This window comes from Rhincodon typus, chromosome 36, assembly GCF_021869965.1.
Source record: "Rhincodon typus isolate 14 chromosome 36, sRhiTyp1.1, whole genome shotgun sequence".
In the NCBI taxonomy this organism is placed as follows: Eukaryota; Metazoa; Chordata; class Chondrichthyes; order Orectolobiformes; family Rhincodontidae; genus Rhincodon; species Rhincodon typus.
The window spans coordinates 5,786,809-5,804,850 of NC_063367.1; the positions used below are offsets into that span (position 1 = coordinate 5,786,809).

The window sequence follows — 18,042 nt, forward strand, 5'->3', positions numbered from 1 at the left end:
GAGATCATGTGGCTTTCCCAGGGCGTTAGCAAGGCAGATCGGATCACATCTGTACCATGACTCACAGCGTATTGCAACTGTGTCAGACAAACTGCTATTGCCTGTAATGCCAAGCTAGGAACTCCACTCAGCCAGTGGGGAAATTTTTCACTTTACCTTCCCCTTTATTCTGTATTTTCATCACACCAGGTCCATTATCAGATAACCATCTAGTACAACAAAAGGACGACCGTCAGCCCCAACGCTGTAGGTGTCATATTCCCCGCATCTATTAGCAATCAGGAGAGAATACATTGGGGAAAAACTATTCACCCAGGTGGAAGAAGGTACAGATTGAAGATCATTGGCAAAAGAAGTAAGAGAGACATGAGGATAACCTCTTCATACAGCAAGTGGTTAGGACCGGCCCAAGAGCTCAGTGGAAGCAGGGTTGACCCAGACTCTCAAGAGGGGACTGGACTATTATCTGAAAAGGAACTAAGGGCAGGGGAATGGCACTGGGTGAATTGATCATGGAGAGCCAGCACAGACACGCTGGGCCAAACGGCCTCTTTCTGTGTTGTAACCATTATGCGATATTATAGCTCAGTACAAAATAACGTTAACAAATGTCTCCATTCTCTGGATGGTCGGGAGTGATGGGCTCATCTCTGGCCACTATTACAAAACAAATCGGAAACTGCTGTGAAACATCTCAATTCCAGCTATTGGATGAAGCATGGGTTATTTAAAAGACAGCCCAATTGCCTCATTATTGGGAAAAAAATGTAACTACGGTGTTTGGATTGAGAGGAACAGCATAGTCAGAGCTGCACACACCTGAGATTTGTACAAAGAGCACACACACTTATGTGGAAGTAAAATGAACTGACTCTGAAATCAGCTTAGGCACCATTCACTCCCCTGGCACAGTCCACTTGTGTGGATCATAAAATCATAGAATCCCTACAGTGTACCTGGAGACCAATTGGCCCATTGTGTCTGCACCAACCTTTCAAACTTCTCTGCTTCCTCTTTTCAGAGCATGTATCCCTGACCACGAATTCGACCCTCACTTCTCCGCTGTCTCCGGCTATAGTGAATGTAATTCCAAACTTAGTCCTCCGCGCCTTCCCAAGATTTGTCCCACAGCGCCACTCCCCCTCAAGATGAGGAAAACCTCTGAGAAGGTTAAGGAACACCACTACCCCAAGTCACATGCCACCTTGACCTGGACTTGCCTCTCTGTTTCTTCATTGCTGTTGGATAAAAATCCCAGACTTCATTACTCAACACTGTAGGAGCGTCATCGCCATAGGGATGGTTCACATCGAGCACCTTCTCCAGGGAACTGGGTTTGAGCAATAATCGCAGCCTTTGCCAGCACAGCTATCCCAGGAAGCTTAAAATGAAAAGCCAATCCTTTCATGATTCAGCCTGGCAGAGCCACACACAATGTTTTCAATTAACACCTCAGCCATTCCCTCACATCTAGGTGTAAATCCCTTTATTCCCTCTAATCAGCCCTACTTCCCCCTTTTACTGTTCAGATGGTCATAGAAGACATTGGGAAATCTCTTTATGTTGGCTGCCAGTCTTTTCTCATAATTCCTTTTTGCTTCTTAGCTGCTTTTTCACCGCCCCTCTGAACCTCTGTGTTCCTCTTGGTTCTTGAGTTTATTTTCTATCTGACACTTATCAAAAGCACACATTTGCTTCTTTACCTTAACTTCCATCTCCTTGGTCATCCAGGGAAGCTCGGGTTTGCTTGTTGTACCTTTCCCATTCCATAGTACCCAAACCATCTCCTCTTTGAAGGTAGCCCATTGCTTAGTTACTGTTTTTCCTAACTTCTCATTCCAGTCTATCCTGTTCTTGTCCCATTACAGTCTGGTCTCTGTCAATTGATGCTTCTCACTCTCAAATGTTGCACGTCATTCTGCACCATCATCCTGAACCGTATGAAATACTCGACACCAGGTTATTGTCCAACGGGTTTATTTGAAATCAAGCTTTTGGAGCGCTGCTGGACAATAACCTGGTGCCATGTGACTTCTGACTTTGGCCACCCCAGTCCAACTCCACATTATGAAACATTTATTAATGTCTCTTAAAATGTTCCTCAACTGGCTCTTGATCCATTTGGCCCACCTCATTTCTTCTTGTTGGAAGAATGGAAACAGGAAGCTCTTCTGCAATACAATCGAAGAACACTTGCCCCTCAGCACCCATACACAGGTGTCCCATTATAACTACTCTATAATGTTGACATCTCTCTGTAATTTCCCTGCAGATTTGTCCTTCTATCTCCTTCCCACTGATTGCAGGTCTATAGACAACACCTAGCAAAATAATTGTACCCATTTTATTCCTTAGTTCGAGCTAAATGGACTCTGTGTTTGGACCCTCTGAGACATCTTTTTCTCCAGCTTGGCAATGCACTCCTTAAACAATACCATTTCACTTCCTCCTTTCCTTCCTTTTCTAACTTTTCTCATTACCTTGTGCCCAGGAATATTTAACACCAAGTCTTGACCTTCCTTGAGCATCAAGATTCCACATGGCAATCTGTGCCTGTAACTCTCTGACCTTATTTACTATGCTCCATGTGTTCACATACACGCACAGTAACACTGATTTAGACCTCCTCATTTACTAACTTCCTCCCTCCGACTTCACTTACAAACCTGCTACTGTCAATGCTAGTTGTCAGTGATCACTTACTATTCAGTTTGTTTGCCCACCTAGGAAATTTCGTGTCACTGCTCATGGGATTCTGTGGGTCCTCGAGTGGCCTGATGAACCTGTACTCCTCTTGGTTGTCACCTGGTGCGGGAGATATTTTAATATGGGAACGCTGTTGCGCATCAGCAGATACACGGCCCTTGACAGAAGTTAGATCCAGTTAGATCCCTCCTGCTGCAGCCATCATCCGCTGGTATCACACAAGTATCTTACACCTTAGTTTGCCACTGGGGACTTGTTTTGTATTGCACGGTGGCTGGTTCCTTCCCTCTGACCTTACCGTCATGGCTAACCCTGCCAGGAGCAGAGAATTCCTGGAGGCATTGCTCTTGGGATCAAAGGAAAACTCAAGCCTCCCCACCGCAGCAAGGTGGCAATCCACGGAGAGAACTACACTTGAGCCAGTTGCGTCTCTAAGTATTCTGTGAAATCTGGCCTTCGCCCTCACTAATTCCCACACCCCTGCCAAGTTACTTTAAAACCCTCCCGATGGCACTAGCAAAATGACCCTCATGGAACTCAGTCCCAGCTTCGTTTAGGTTTTCCCCAGATTCAGTCCCAGTATCGCAGGAAACTAATCCCTCCCTCCCTTCACTGTCTTTCCAGGCACACATTCATCTGCCTTATCCTCCTATCTCTGCATCCACTTGCACATGGCAATGGGAGTCACCCAGAGACCACTACAGTTGCCATCGTTCTAGCCAGCTCCCAAAATTCTGCTTGCAGGAACTCCCCTAATATAGAATTATAGACTCCCTGCAGTGTGGAAACACGCTATTTGGCTCAACGAGTCCACACTGATCTAGAAGGATCTAGAGGGCATAGGTTTAAGGTGATAGGGGAAAGATTTAAAAGGGACCTGAGGGGCAATCTTTTCACACAGAGGGTGATGCGTGTGTGGAATGAACTGCCAGAGGAAGTGGTGGATGCTGGTACAATTACATATTTAAAAGGCATCTGGATGGGAACATGAATAGGAAGGATTTAGAGGGATATAGGCCAAATGCTGGCAAACGGGACTAGATTAATTTAGAATATCTGGCCAGCATGGACAAGTTGGACTGAAGGGTCTATCACTATCACTATCACTCCATCTTGCCTTATTCTAGCCTGGAATGTGCCAGCTACAGGTATGGGAGAAACAGAAATTCCAAAATAAAGAAACAAAAACAGATATTGCTGGAAAAGCTCAGCAAGTCTGGCAGCATCTGTGGACAGAAAGCAGAGTTAACGTTTCGGGTCCAGTGACCCTTCTTCAGAACCTCCAAAAAGATAAACTGGATATATAAAGTAGGGACAAAAAAATCTGAAATGTCAATCCAAACCATTTTAGCAGCACTTGCTGTACTGTCATTAATCAGCTGAAGGAGATTATGTTCCAGAGAACAATTGATTGCAGATCAGTAATAATTTAGCAGCTACTGAGCTGTCTTATGCTACATTCTCACTAGAATGTTGAGTTTTACCATATCACAGAGTTGATATCCTCAACACAAATTGGTTAAAATGGGTACAGTTTTGCAGATAGTGGAGATCATGACTTTAAATTCAAAACGCCTTTTATGCACAAGATCTGCTAGCGCCATATTGCAGTCATTGCAGGATTTTCAGACTAGTTTCCTGGGTCAGCACTCTCACTACAATGCAGGAGGACTGCTGCAATGTTGCATGCTGACCCAAGGCCCCTTCAGGCAAGATCCCACGGCATAATTTCAAAGAACAGTTCTCCCTCCAGCTAATATTTTTCTCTCAATCGGGACCATTCAAATATCAGGACCTGAATGTCTGTAGGATCTTGGTGTGTGCAAAAAATGGTGTTTGCCATTTCCTACGACAAAGGCACTTTAAAAGGATAGTTCATTGGCTATAAAGTCCTATGGGATGGCCCTGAGGTTGTGAAAGGTGTCTTTTTTTTTAAAAAGTAGTCTTACAGGATAACAGGGAAATGCTCCCATCTGTTTAGCTGTGGCCAACCAATAGTTTTTGGCTTTCTTTAAACTTAGCCCGTACTGTGTTGTCAAAATAATGATGAGCCTAATGACACTTATTAATGAGAAGGTGTCATAGCAGGTTCAGGCGAGGGCAGATCCACAAACAAGTTCAGAGGTTGCTTTCCAGGATGACCCTGTTTCACTAACACTCCCCTGAAAACAGCTCTACTGAAGGCTGCGATATTACGGAAGGCACAGTGGTAATGTCACCAGGCTAGAATCCAGACACCCAGGCTAATGTTCTGGTGACATAAATTCAAAGCCTACCAGGGCAGCTGGTGGAATTTAAATCCAATTCAGAAATCTGGAATTAACTGCTAGTCTCAGTGATGCTGACCACGAACCCACATTAATTATCCTACAAAAGATGAACTTTGTCTCTATCATTCCTTTTTATGATTTCTCTAAGTAAAATGGCACTGAACTGTGGTGACTTATTTGCATCTCACTGTATTTTCCTAAGTGCAAGTGACAATAAATCGCTATTCTAATCTACAAGTTTCTCTGGTTTACTATTGGTGCTTATCCTGCCTGACCTATACATGACTCCAGATCCACAGTAATGTGGCTGACACTTTACTGTCCTCTGCAAATGGCCCCGCAAGCTACTCAGTTAAGAACATAAGAACTAGGAGCAGAAATAGGCCATTCAGCCCCTCAAATCTGTTCCACCATCTCTTATGATCATGGTTGATCTCATCTCAGCTTCAACTCCACTTTACTGCCCACTCTCTATAACCCTTTAACCCATTACTAATTAAAAGTTTATCCCCTCTTTAAATTTACTCAGTGTTCCAGCATTCACTGCTCTCTGGGGCATTGAATTCCACAAATTGAAGACCCTTTGAGAGAAGAAATTTCTCTTCATCTCAGTTCTAAATCTGCCATGCCTTTGCTTATAGCTATGACCTCTTGGTCTAGATGGCCCCACAGTGGGGAAAGTGCACCCTATGTCTATTTTGTCAGTCCCCTTTAGCATCTTATATAGCTCCATGAGATCTGCTCGCAATTTCAAGGGAACTTAGGAATAAGCAACAAATGCTGGACTTGTCATCAATTCTGACACTAAAGACGGTAGGAGAGGTGCTAAATGAATATTTTTCGTCAGTATTCACACAGGAAAAAGACAATGTAGTCGAGGAGAATACTGAGATACAGTCTATTAGACTAGACGGGATTGAGGTTCATAAGGAGGAGGTGTTAGCAATTCTGGAAGGTGTGAAAATAGATAAGTCCCCTGGGCCGGATGGGATTTATCCTAGGATTCTCTGGGAAGCTAGAGAGGAGATTGCAGAGCCTTTGGCTTTGATATTTATGTCGTCATTGTCTTCAGGAATAGTGCCAGAAGACTGGAGACTACCAAATGTTGTCCCCTTGTTCAAGAAGGGGAGTAGAGACAACCCTGGTAATTATAGACCAGTGAGCCTTACTTCGGTTGTGGGTAAAGTGTTGGAAAGGATTATAAGAGATAGGATTTATAATAATCTAGAAAGGAATAATTTGATTAGGGATAGTCAACACGGTTTTGTGAAGGGTAGGTCGTGCCTCACAAACCTTATTGAGTTCTTTGAGAAGGTGACCAAACAGGTGGATGAGGGTAAAGCGGTTGATGTGGTGTATTTGGATTTCAGTAAAGCATTTGATAAGGTTCCCCATGGTAGGCTATTGCAGAAAATACGGAGGCATGGGATTGAGGGTGATTTAGCGGTTTGGATCAGAAATTGGCTAGCTCTAAGAAGACAGAGGGTGGTGGTTGATGGGAAATGTTCATCCTGGAGTTCAGTTACTAGTGGTGTACCTCAAGGATCTGTTTTGGGACCACTGCTGTTTGTCATTTTTATAAATGACCTGGATGAGGGCGTAGAAGGATGGGTTAGTAAATTTGCAGATGACACTAAAGTTGGTGGAGTTGTGGATAGTGCGGAAGGATGTTGCAGGTTACAGACGGACATAGATAAGCTGCAGAGCTGGGCTGAGAGGTGGCAAATGGAGTTCAATGCGGAAAAGTGTGAGGTGATTCACTTTGGAAGGAGTAACAGGAATACAGAGTACTGGGCTAATGGTAAGATTCTTGGTAGTGTGGATGAGCAGAAAGATCTCGGTGTCCATGTGCATAGATCACTGAAAGTTGCCACCTAGGTTGATAGCGTTGTTAAGAAGGCGTACAGTATGTTAGGTTTTATTGGTAGAGGGATTGAGTTTCGGAGCCATGAGGTCATGTTGCAGCTGTACAAAACTCTGGTGCGGCCCGCACTTGGAGTATTGCGTACAGTTGTGGTCACCGCATTATAGGAAGGATGTGGAAGCATTGGAAAGGGTGCAGAGGAGATTTACCAGGATGTTGCCTGGTATGGAGGGAAGGTCTTATGAGGAAAGGCTGAGGGACTTGAGGCTGTTTTCGTTAAAGAGAAGAAGGTTAAGAGGTGACTTGATAGAGACATACAAGATGATCAGAGGATTAGATAGGGTGGACAGTGGGAGCCTTTTTCCTTGGATGGTGAAGGCTAGCACGAGGGGACATAGCTTTAAATTGAGGGGTGATAGATATAGGACAAATGTCAGAGGTAGGTTCTTTACTCAGAGTAGTAAGGGCGTGGAATGCCCTGCCTGCAAAAATAGTAGACTCGCCCACTTTAAGGGCATTTAAATGGTCATTGGATAAACATATGGATGATAATGGAATAGTTTAGGTTAGATGGGCTTCAGATTGGTTTCACAGGTCGGCGCAACATCGCGGGCCGAAGGGCCTGTACTGCGCTGTAATGTTCTATGTTCTATGAACTATACTCACCACTGAGAGTTCAATCTTAATTTTTGTTTTGATTCCCTCAATGTCAGACATCATTAATGACACTTTGTCAATCTCTCTGGAATTGATAATTATCTATTACAAGAGTGGAGTCTCATTGTCAGTATTTAATTATGGGTGGAGATTTTAAAAAATCATAAATGTGAAAGTTCTTTGTTTACAATTCCTTTGTTATTTTCCCTTTCTCTCACACTTTCTGTACATGATTTGGCGTTGAATTTAACCACTCTACAATTTACATTTCCTTTTCAGTCAGTTTATTCCAGAATACTTCAGTTGGATTGATTGAGGAGGCACCTTTTTCACTTTGGTCCTGAATTTTGCAGTTTCTCTCACTGCACCACGTTCGGCTAATACCTCCAGGAACATGCCAAGCAAAACTTTAAAATAAAACTGACATGTTTCGAGGATGAGTTTAATCCTTAGCAGGTGTCATCAGGTGCTCTACCGCTGCAGATTATAGCCCTACGTTTGGTTCTTGGTAAATCCCTGTCCTTGGCCTGATCAATTCAAACTTGGAGGATGTTTCTCTCTTTGTTGTTTCTTTCCAGGGATCCGTGTATCTATTTACATCTCCCGGGTTTAGCTATTTCCCTATTTCTATCTGTAAACTACTAGTGAACAAGGGAGATTATCATCTGTATGCAATACAGTTATAGAGCCACACAGCGTGGAAACAGACCCTTCGGTCCAACTAGTCTGTGCTGTCCATAATCCCAAACTAAACTAGTCCCACCTGCTGCTCTTGGCCCAAATCCCTCCAAACATTTCTTATTCACGATCTTATCTAAATGTCCTTTAAACATGGTAACTGTGCCCGCATCCACCACTTCTTCTGGAAGTTCATTCCACACACGAACCACTCTGTGTAAAAAAAATTGCCCCTCATGTCTTTTTTAAATCTTTCTCCTCTCACCTTAAAAATATGCCCCCTAGTCTTGAAATCCCCTACCTTAGGGAAAAGGCACTTGCCATTCACCTTTTCTATACCCCTCATGATTTTATAAACCATGATAAGTTACCCCATAAGACTTAGTGATTTTTTTCCCACCTCCCCATTTGCTTTTCCTTATCTACTTATTTCTTTGACACCTTCCATGATCCCTAGGTTTCCCGAACAGTTCTATATCCAACAGCATACGTTCTAAATGCAGTCGCAGTTTGCAATGCAGGAAATGTAGCAGCCAACTTGTATGCAGCAAGTTCTCTCAAAATGACTATAACTTTTATAAATGAGATTGTCAGAAGAGTAATCATTGGTTAGGAAGCAGAGCCGTTCTATCCTTTGCTCTGATTGGGATCTGTAACATTGGACTACCTGCTGTTTGTGTGAGCTTGCTCTGTGTCACATGATGACTGTGTCTCCTACATTACAACAGTAGCCCCTGTAAAAAATTACTTCATTCACTATAATGTACCGAGGTCACGAAAGGCACTCTTTCAATTTACGTTCCTTCCTTTCTCTCATTTTACGCACAAGCTGGGGATAAGGATAGCTTCCTGCCGGTCAGCAAAGATGTAACATGTTGAAAAGGATGGGTCACACCTACCCTCAGAGACATTCTCCAAAATCTGGGTGACTTTCTCTTTCTTCAGAATGTGCCTTTTAAGATACTTCATGAAGATTCCTGAGCTGTACTCTCCATCCTGTACCTCATAGGCTTCCGCATCTTCACACCTGTAATTCCAGCACAGGTTAAAGACATTTTAGCTTTCCCATTGCTGTAGCTTCCAACAGCTCCTTGCTTCCAATTTTTTCTTTGAAATATCTTTTTCACTCTTGGTCCCCTAAAGGCCAGTCTTCTTCTGATTCGATAGCAGTACTGTGCAATTAGCCAATAGCCACATGCGGCTACTGAGAAACCTACATGGAGCCAATTGTGTTTCTGGATTAGGAAATGTGAAATGGCCAATTAATGCCATTAGTGGACTTGTGATCTCAGTCTTCATCGTGAACATTGGTAAAACATCAACACACACACTGGGCTGGAGCAGGGTCAAGCCATTCTGAGCCTGCCCCGCCACTTAATAAGATTGGATTTTAAGCCCAATTCTACATTCCCACACATCCCTGATATCATTTCACCGCCTGTGCTTATCAAAATTCTATCCACCTCTGCTTTAGAAATATTCAAAGGATGGTGACTCTGTGGAATTCATGACCCCTAGACTGCGGTGGATGCCAGGACATGGAGTAAAATTAAGGAGGAGATAGACAGATTTTTTAATTAGTAATGGGTACAAGGATTATGGAGAGCGGGCAGAAAATGGAGTTGAGGCTGAAGTGAGATCAGCCACGGTTGTATCCAATGGCAGAGGAGTCTCAAGGGGCTGAATGGCCTCCTCTTGCTCCTCACTCTTCAGTACTTACACTCTCTGCTTCCACAGCCTTTTGAACAAGAGAGTTCCAAAAACCCATGACCTTTTATGAGAAAGAAATTCTCTACACCTTCATTTTAAATGGGTGATCCTTTATTTGAAACCATTATCAACAGTTTGAGATTCTGCCATACCTTCTCCACATCCACCCTGTCAAGACCCCTAAGGATCATATAGGGGTCAATTAAGTCAAACCTTGCTCTTCTGAACTCCCGCAGGATGCAAGCCGAGTAAAGTGTAACAGGTCTTCGTCAAAGAAAGTGATTGCTTCACTTTCTCGGTTAGTGAACTGTGTCGGATAGAAATATTTCTGAGGAAGATTCCTGGTCAATTTGAAATATTAACTGCATTTCTCTTCCTCTGCAATGAAACTGCCAGAGCAGCTGAATATCTCAGATTATAAAATGTAGAGCAAAAATAGGCCATCAGCCCATCAAGTCTACTCCGCCAGTCAATGAGATCATGATGGATCTGATAACACTCAACTCCACTCTCCTGTCATTTCCCCATAACCCTTGATTCCCTTACTGATTAAAAATCTATCAGTTTTGAATATATTTAATCACCCAACCCTGACGGCCCACTGCAGTTAAGAATTCCACAGATTCACTCCACTCAGAGAAGAAATTCCTCCTCATTGATGTCTTAAATGTGCAATCCCTTTCTCTGAGATTGAACCCTCTGGTCCTTGTCTCTCCCACATGGGGAAACAACTCTTCCACACCTACCCTTGTCAAGTCCCCGAAGAATCTTGTATGTTTCCATAGAGTCACCCCTCATTCTTCTACACTGCAATAAATACAGGCCCAAATCTACTTTAGATTTCTGCAGTACTTCACTTTCATCAGGATGGTGTGAGCTGTCATGCAAACATGGGACAGGTGAAGTGTACTTATTTGTATTGTGTCAGTGTGCAACAAGGAGTTTAGTGGACTTGGTTAGAGAGAGGTCATTGAAGCCACATTCAGGGCTGATTAGCAATTTCTACTGGATGACATTACTGTTAGATAGGAGCTTGCCGAGTTCTGTTGTCTTGTCTGAGCCATGGCTCAGCTGATGCGTCCGTGCTTTGGAGAGACAACTTTGGGGGTTTAAGTCCTGACTAAGAGATTGGAGTATGTATGCAACAGTTCAGAGCTGCAGTGTTGGAGGTGATGTCTTTCGAAGATCCATTAAACTAAGGCTTGCTCTTCCATTCTCAAGTGAATGTAAGAGACCCCCATGGCACTGACCAATATTCCTCACTCAACCAATATCACCAAACGGATTTTCCTAGTGTTTGTGTGTGAAATCAACTGCTTTATTTCCTTCATTCCAACAGTGGCTACACCGCAATCACAGAAACTCGGAATTGCTACGGTGCGAAGGGAGGCAATTTGGTCCATTGTGCCTGCAATGGTTCTATCCCCTAGTGCCAATCTGTAAGGGGTGCAGAGACACAGGTTTTCATTTTTTTCCCCACACCTTTCAGTGAGATGTCGAGATTGGAGATTACAAGATAGTTTCGCTGGTCTATACTGTAGGATTGGCTTAGCCTTGAATGGCAATTGGGCAATGCTGATACTGGGGCAGTCCAAAGGAATCACTGGCCCTTGGATATATGTTCATAGAACTGTTACAGCTTTGGGGATGGGGGTCCAACATCAGGAGATATCTCAGCATAAAGGCCATTTAAAACAGAGATGAGGAGGGATTTTGTCAGTCACAGGTTGATGAATTTTTGGACTTGTTTCTCCCGCGAGCCTTCAAAGCCCGGTTTCTGGATGACATTAAGGGATACAGAGATACCATGGGAAAGGGGCATTGAGGAGATGATCAGTCATGAACTGACAAGTCTGACAGGGTGAATGGCCTATTGCTGTTCCTATGCCCTGCATTCTCTACTCTACTTTCAGATCCTTCCAAAGCGTGGCACCTAAAAATGAATGCAATTCTCCAGCTGAGGCCAAATTAGCATCTTATTCAAAATCAACATAACCTCCTTGCTCTTGTATATTGTTTGCACATTCTCCCAGTGTCTGTGCAGGTTTCCTCCAGGTGCTCCGGTTTCCTCCCACAGTCCAAAGATGTGCAGGGTAGGTGGATTGGCCATGCTAAATTGCCCCATAGTGTCTAGGGATGTGCAGGCTAGGTGGATTAGCCATGGGAAATGTGAGGTTACACAGAAAGGGTGGGGGATTGGTAGTCTAAGGTGGATGCTCTTTGAAGGGACAGTGTGAACCTGATGGGCTGAATGGCCAGCTTCCAAACTGTAGGGATTCTATGATTCTACAATTCTACTCTAAGCCCCAATTAATAAAGTCTGGGACACTAAGTTTTATCAACTGCTCCCTGCATCTGTCCTACTTATACACGTATATACCCAGATCCCTCTGCTCCCCCACACTCTTTAGAATTGCTTCTATTTTACACGGTCTTTCCATGGTCTTCCGACTAAAATGAACCACGCTCATTTCTCCACATTGAGCTTCAACTGCGGGTGCTGGAAATCAGGAACAGAAACTGCTGCAGAAACTCAGCAGGTCCCGCAGCATCCGTGGAGAGAGAAAGCAGAGTTAATGTTTCGGGTCCGGTGACCCCCTCTTCAGAGCTTCAGTTAACCGCAGATGCTGCCAGGCCTGATGAATTTTCCCAGTGATTTCTGTTTTTGGTTCATTTGCCACATGGTTGCCCCCTTCACCAGCTAGGCAATGTTCTTTTTAAAGGATGACAACTGACCTCACAGTTTACAACTCTTGCAAGTTTTATATTATCCCCAAAGGTTGAAATGGCAGTTTTATGGAATGTGGTGTCAAACTAGGTAAACAGAATTAAGGTACAGGTCAGACATGATCAAGGCCAGGCTCGAGGGGCTGGGTAGCCTTTGTTCTGTTGCCATGCCACAGCATCTCAGAGGAAGAGGCAGATCTTCTGAAGTTGCGAAGATGATGGTTGGGGTTGGGAAAGGAAGGGTTCAGGCCTTTGCCTGACCTGGCAGGGCTGACACCAAGTACAGGAAATACACATCATTGCCATTCACTCCCAGACTGGAATAGCAGAGGGATACTCACGTCGCATATCCATAGACGATATTTCCTGTGGGAGCAAGCGGCTGTAGATCTGAAGGAAAGTATTCCTGATTATACCTGGAAAACAAATGTGGTGGATTTCAGAGACATATCTCAAGCCTCTCGAAAGTTACACAAAGAATGCATTGGAAGTTAAGGCGTGGGTCTTGCAAAGATGGGGGGAGGCAGCGGCTTCTGTTCTGAGGCATTCAAGGTGAGGGTGTGCAGTAATAGGCTGGGTATGAAAGCCTGTGACTCAGGGAAATCAGCACAGCACCACCTCACTGGTCTTAGTCCTCAGCTCAATTTATCAGGTGGGCAGTGAAGTGCCAACATGAAAAACCTAACCCTTCGCTGTGAGTCATCCCTTAGTTGGTCATCTGGAAGTGGAAATTCCATTCACAGAGACAGAATGTGGATGAGGCACTTTCAGACAATAGTTTTAATCAACCTTTTTGGAGACATTATGACATACCCTATAGCAGATGGGATTTGAAGCTGGATATTCTGGGCCTTACTTCAATTCAGAACTTCAATCTTTTGATTAGTTCTCTCCCGTTCCATAACTATTTTAAAACTAATAGAGTTACGATCACTTACCCTATAGTGCTCCCCTACTGAAACCTCAGTCACTTGCCCTGCGTTATTTCCCAATAGAAGATCAGGTATTGCTCCTTTTGCAGTCAGTACATCCACATATTGAATAAGAAAGTTTTCTTGTACACACTTAAATTCCTCCACATCCAAACCTTTAACACTATGACAGTCCCAGTCTATACTTGGAAAGTTAAAATCCCCTAACATAACCACCCTATTACTGATACAGAAATCTGAGCTCTCCTTACATATTTGCTTCTCAATTTCCCACTGACCATAATGCAATCCCAATAAGGTGATCACCCTTTCTTATTTCTCAGTCACACCTATATACCTTCACTGGGCGATCTCCCAGGAATATCCTCCCTAATGTTATCCCTGATCAAAAATGCCAGTCTCCCTCCTCTCTTCCCTCCCTATGGGATCTATACCCTGGAACATTAAGCTGCCAGTCCTGTCTCCCCTGGGCCACGTTTCTGTAATTGCGATGATATCTCAGTCCCATGTTCCCAACCATGCCTTGAATTTATTTGCATTACCTGTCAGGCCTCTTGCATTGAAGTAAATGCAGTTTAATTTATCAGTCTCACCTCGTTCTCTGCCAAGCTCTTGTCTGCCTTGACTATTTGACTTGCTCCCCTTATCTATTGTACCAGCCTCAACATTTTCTCTCTATTGCTTTGGTTCCCAACCCCACTCCATAGGAAATCAAAACCAGTAAAAGACATAGTTGTCAGGTGTGTGATCTCAGTACCTTCATTCACATGATGCATGAGGATTTTAATCATTTTATGAACATATGAATTGCATTTTGTTTTACGTCTCACAATTTTACCAAAGTGGGTTTTTACTCTAGATCTAGACATAACTATTTTAGACATAACTATTTTAAAACTAATAGAATTACGATCACTTGCCCTATAGTGCTCCCCCACTGAAACCTCAGTCAGTTGTCCTGCGTTATTTCCCAACAGAAGGTCAGGTATTGTTCCTTCTAGACTCTATTCACCCAGGCATCAATTAAACATCTCTCCCCTGCCTTTAAGAGACTCCTTAACACTTAAGTCTTTGATCAAGATATCCCATACACCTAGAAGTGAAACCTTATTGTATAACACTCCCATGTACCAGTTCCTTTCACTGTGTTAGGTGTGCTACACAACTGTACGTTTTTGCTGTTGACATCCAATCTCTGAAGAAAGTGCAACATCACTAGGTTCCTCCAAAGCTCAGAGTTTCGAGAAAGTCAGTGTTGCTCAATTTCCTGCCACTGCAGCCATTCAATAGAAATCCAACAGATGACACACTGTGGTCTACAAAGGTCACTGTATAGACCAATTGTGCTTATTCAAGAACACACGCACCAACAGGTTCAAGAACAGTTTCTTCCCTGCTGTTATTAGACTGCTGAATGGACCTCTCTAACTCCAAACAATGTTGATCTTGCTTTGTGCACCTCCTGAGCAGTGTAACCTTGTATGCCTCGCTCTGTCTAAGCACCCAATGATCTGTATATCCTTGTTTGCTGTGATCTTCCTGTACTGCTCGCAAAACATTTTTTTTCATTGTACTTACGTACATTGCTTTCTTTATTCTTTCATGGGATAGGGGCATCACTGGCTAGGCAGCAGTTATTTCCCAACCACATTGCTGAGGGCCTGGAGTCACATGTAGGCCAGACCAGGTAAGGACAGCAATTTCTTTCCCTGAATGACATCAGTGAACCAGATGGGTATTTTTCCAACAATTGGCAATGGATTCATTGTCATCATTAGACCCTTAAGTCCAGATTTCTTTTGTTTTGAATTCAAATTCCTCCATCTGCCATGGCAGGATTTGAACCCAGGTGCTCAGAACATTATCTGGGTCCCTGGATTAACACTCTAGCGATAATACCACTAGGCCATTGCCTCCCCTACAATAAATGTGACTACAATAAATTAAATCAAAATTTTCAGCTAAATATTCATTTAAGATTTAAAGGTTGCGCAGCAATTTGAAAGAAATCAAACTTGCACCTAAATGGCACTTTTCATGACCAGTGGACATCTCAAAGCTCTTTATGGGTAATGAGCTACTTTTTGAAGTGTTATCATGTAGAAAATGCTGTGGCCAACATCTGTACAGCAAATTCCCATCATCAGCAATGTGACAATAACAGAATCTGGTTGAAGGAACTTTGTTTTTCGTTCGTTCATGGGGTATGGGTGCCAGCATTTCTTACTCATCCCTAATTGCCTTCGAACTAAGGGGGCTTGTTAGGCCATTTCAGAGGCAGTCAGGAGTCAGCCACGTTGCTGTGGGTTTGGAGACACATGTAGGCAAGAGCAGGTTAGGATGGAAGTTTCCTTCCCTACAGGGCATTATTAAACCAAATGGATTTTTATCTCAATTGACACAGCAGCTTCATGGTTGTCACCAGACCTTTAATTTTTGTTGAATTCAAATTCTGTGGTGGAATTTGAACTTGGGTCCCCAGAACAGTACCAGAGGTCTCTGGATTAGTAGTCCAGTGACAATACCATCCGCAATCTTCAAATATATAAAGATAGAAAAAGTTACAGTATTAAAAGGAGGCTATTCAGTTTATTGTCTTCATGCAGGCCTAGAGAGGAGAACTCTCTAATCTAATCCCAACTTCCTGCTCAATTTCTGCAGCTGTAGGGGTTACACCGTTACAAGGGTTTATTTTTAAACATGAACATTTCTGTCACCACGCTTTCAGGCACTAAGTTTCAGTTTCTTAAATTTTCTTTTTAATTTCACCCCTGTTGTTTTTTTAATCCCCTTCTCAGCTGAGCTCCTGACAGGTGAATTTTCTTTTTTTTTTGCCTCATCTTACTCTTAATGCTCTGACATCTTGGGGATGAGGCAGTGGTGGGGAGACTGTGCTGTGACTGTTTTGCCTTTTTTTTGTTTGCTTTCCAACCACCTTTGGCCCCACCTCGAATACCTCCCTCTGCTCTGACACAGGATTATCTTCAAGTACCTGCTTCCAGTCCCTTCCTTTTTTGTTGAATCACACCTCAGCTCTCAGTGAAGTTAGCACTGCCCCAATTTAAAATGTTGGCTCACTTTACCCTTCTCTGTTACTAAGCCTAACTGAATTATGACCGCCACTGCCAAATGCTCTCACACTGATGTCCCTTCCACCTGCTTAGCTTGAGAGAATGAACCCAAGTGTGAAGCTGCCTCTTCTCGTTGGACTTGCTTCACTGACTGAAGAAGGTCTCCTGAATGCATTTTTTAAGAACTCTTTGGTGGATAAACAGGAGGCTGGAAGAACACAGCAGGCCAGGCAGCATCTGGAGGAAAGGAACAGTCAACGTTTCTGGTATTACCCTTCCTCAGGACTGGATCTTTGTCCTCCGCACTTTTTAGGTTAAGTACTTCTGGTTAACATTTGGGTGGTTGAAATACCCGGCTGTTACCTTTTTTTCCTTCTTTATTCATTCAGGAGAGGAGGGCATATATTACCCATCCCTAACTGCCTGACCACGTTGCTGTGGGTCTGGAGTCACATGTAGGTCAGACCAGGCAAGGATGGCCAGTTTCCTTCCCTCAAGGGCATGAGTGAACCTGATGGGTTTTTCCAAAAATGGATTCATGGTCATCAATAGACTCTTAATTCCAGATATTTATTGAATTCAAATTCCACCATCTGCCGTGGTGGGATTTGAACCCAGGTTCTCCAGAACATTACCTGGGTCTCTGGATTAACAGTCCAACAATAATACCTCTGGGCCACTGCCTCCCCTTGCCCTTTCGTCGCTGTACTTATTTGGTAATCTGAATTGCTTTTATTCACTCGTGAGTGCTGTTGGCTGGGCCAGCATTTACCGCCAATCCCTTGCGGTCCTTCTCTGCCTAGGAGTATACTCCCAGAAGCATAATTACTTCTAATTCTTTGTTCAACCCAAGTAAGCGTCATTTATTGCACCATCTGGCAGCTCATCCTCAGAGGTACGGTTGTTTCTTTAATCAATGCTGCACCCCCGATTGTAATTCCCCTCTGTAACCAGGAATGAGCTACCTTCCCTCCCCTTCTTCTTCTGGAATATTGGGAATATAACTATCACAGCGATATTATGCTGTATGTGGTGCAGCAGCGGGGAGAGTTAAAATCTCTTCACGGAAATAGGAATCCTGACAGCACAGACCTGGTGCCTGCCATAATTATTTTTCAAATACAATTTCTAAAAGCGAATAGCTGGTAGAGAGGGGAAGAGGAGATGGGCGTACCATTTCCGACACATGTCCAGCAGGACGACATTCAGGGCTGTGTTCTTCGCCTGCATCTTGCAGAGGATTTTCTGAACGTTGATGCAGTTCTCCGGTCTGTATGGGTTTGGAGCATTTACTGGCACCATGTAGTTCCTTCCTGAACATTCGTAGCCGTGCCCAGCGTAGTAAAATAGAGCTGTTGGGTCAAAAACAGGAGAGAGAGAGAGAAAGACAGACAGACAGACAGAAAGAGAGAGAGTGGGGGGGGGGG

The 18,042-nt window shown here is 43.6% G+C and overlaps 1 protein-coding gene across 1 annotated transcript in view; it reads right to left on the minus strand.

The window, feature by feature from the left end:
• The window catches only part of malt3 (MALT paracaspase 3), a 93,350-nt gene that overhangs the window by 22,654 nt on the left and 52,654 nt on the right, over nt 1-18,042 (minus strand). Inside the window, exons 9-11 of the mRNA XM_048617026.1 lie at nt 17,790-17,967; nt 12,954-13,028; nt 9,075-9,202 (exon numbers count right to left, since the gene is read on the minus strand). Coding sequence (XP_048472983.1) covers nt 9,075-9,202; nt 12,954-13,028; nt 17,790-17,967 — 381 coding nt within the window. The remainder of the gene's footprint in view (nt 1-9,074; nt 9,203-12,953; nt 13,029-17,789; nt 17,968-18,042) is intronic.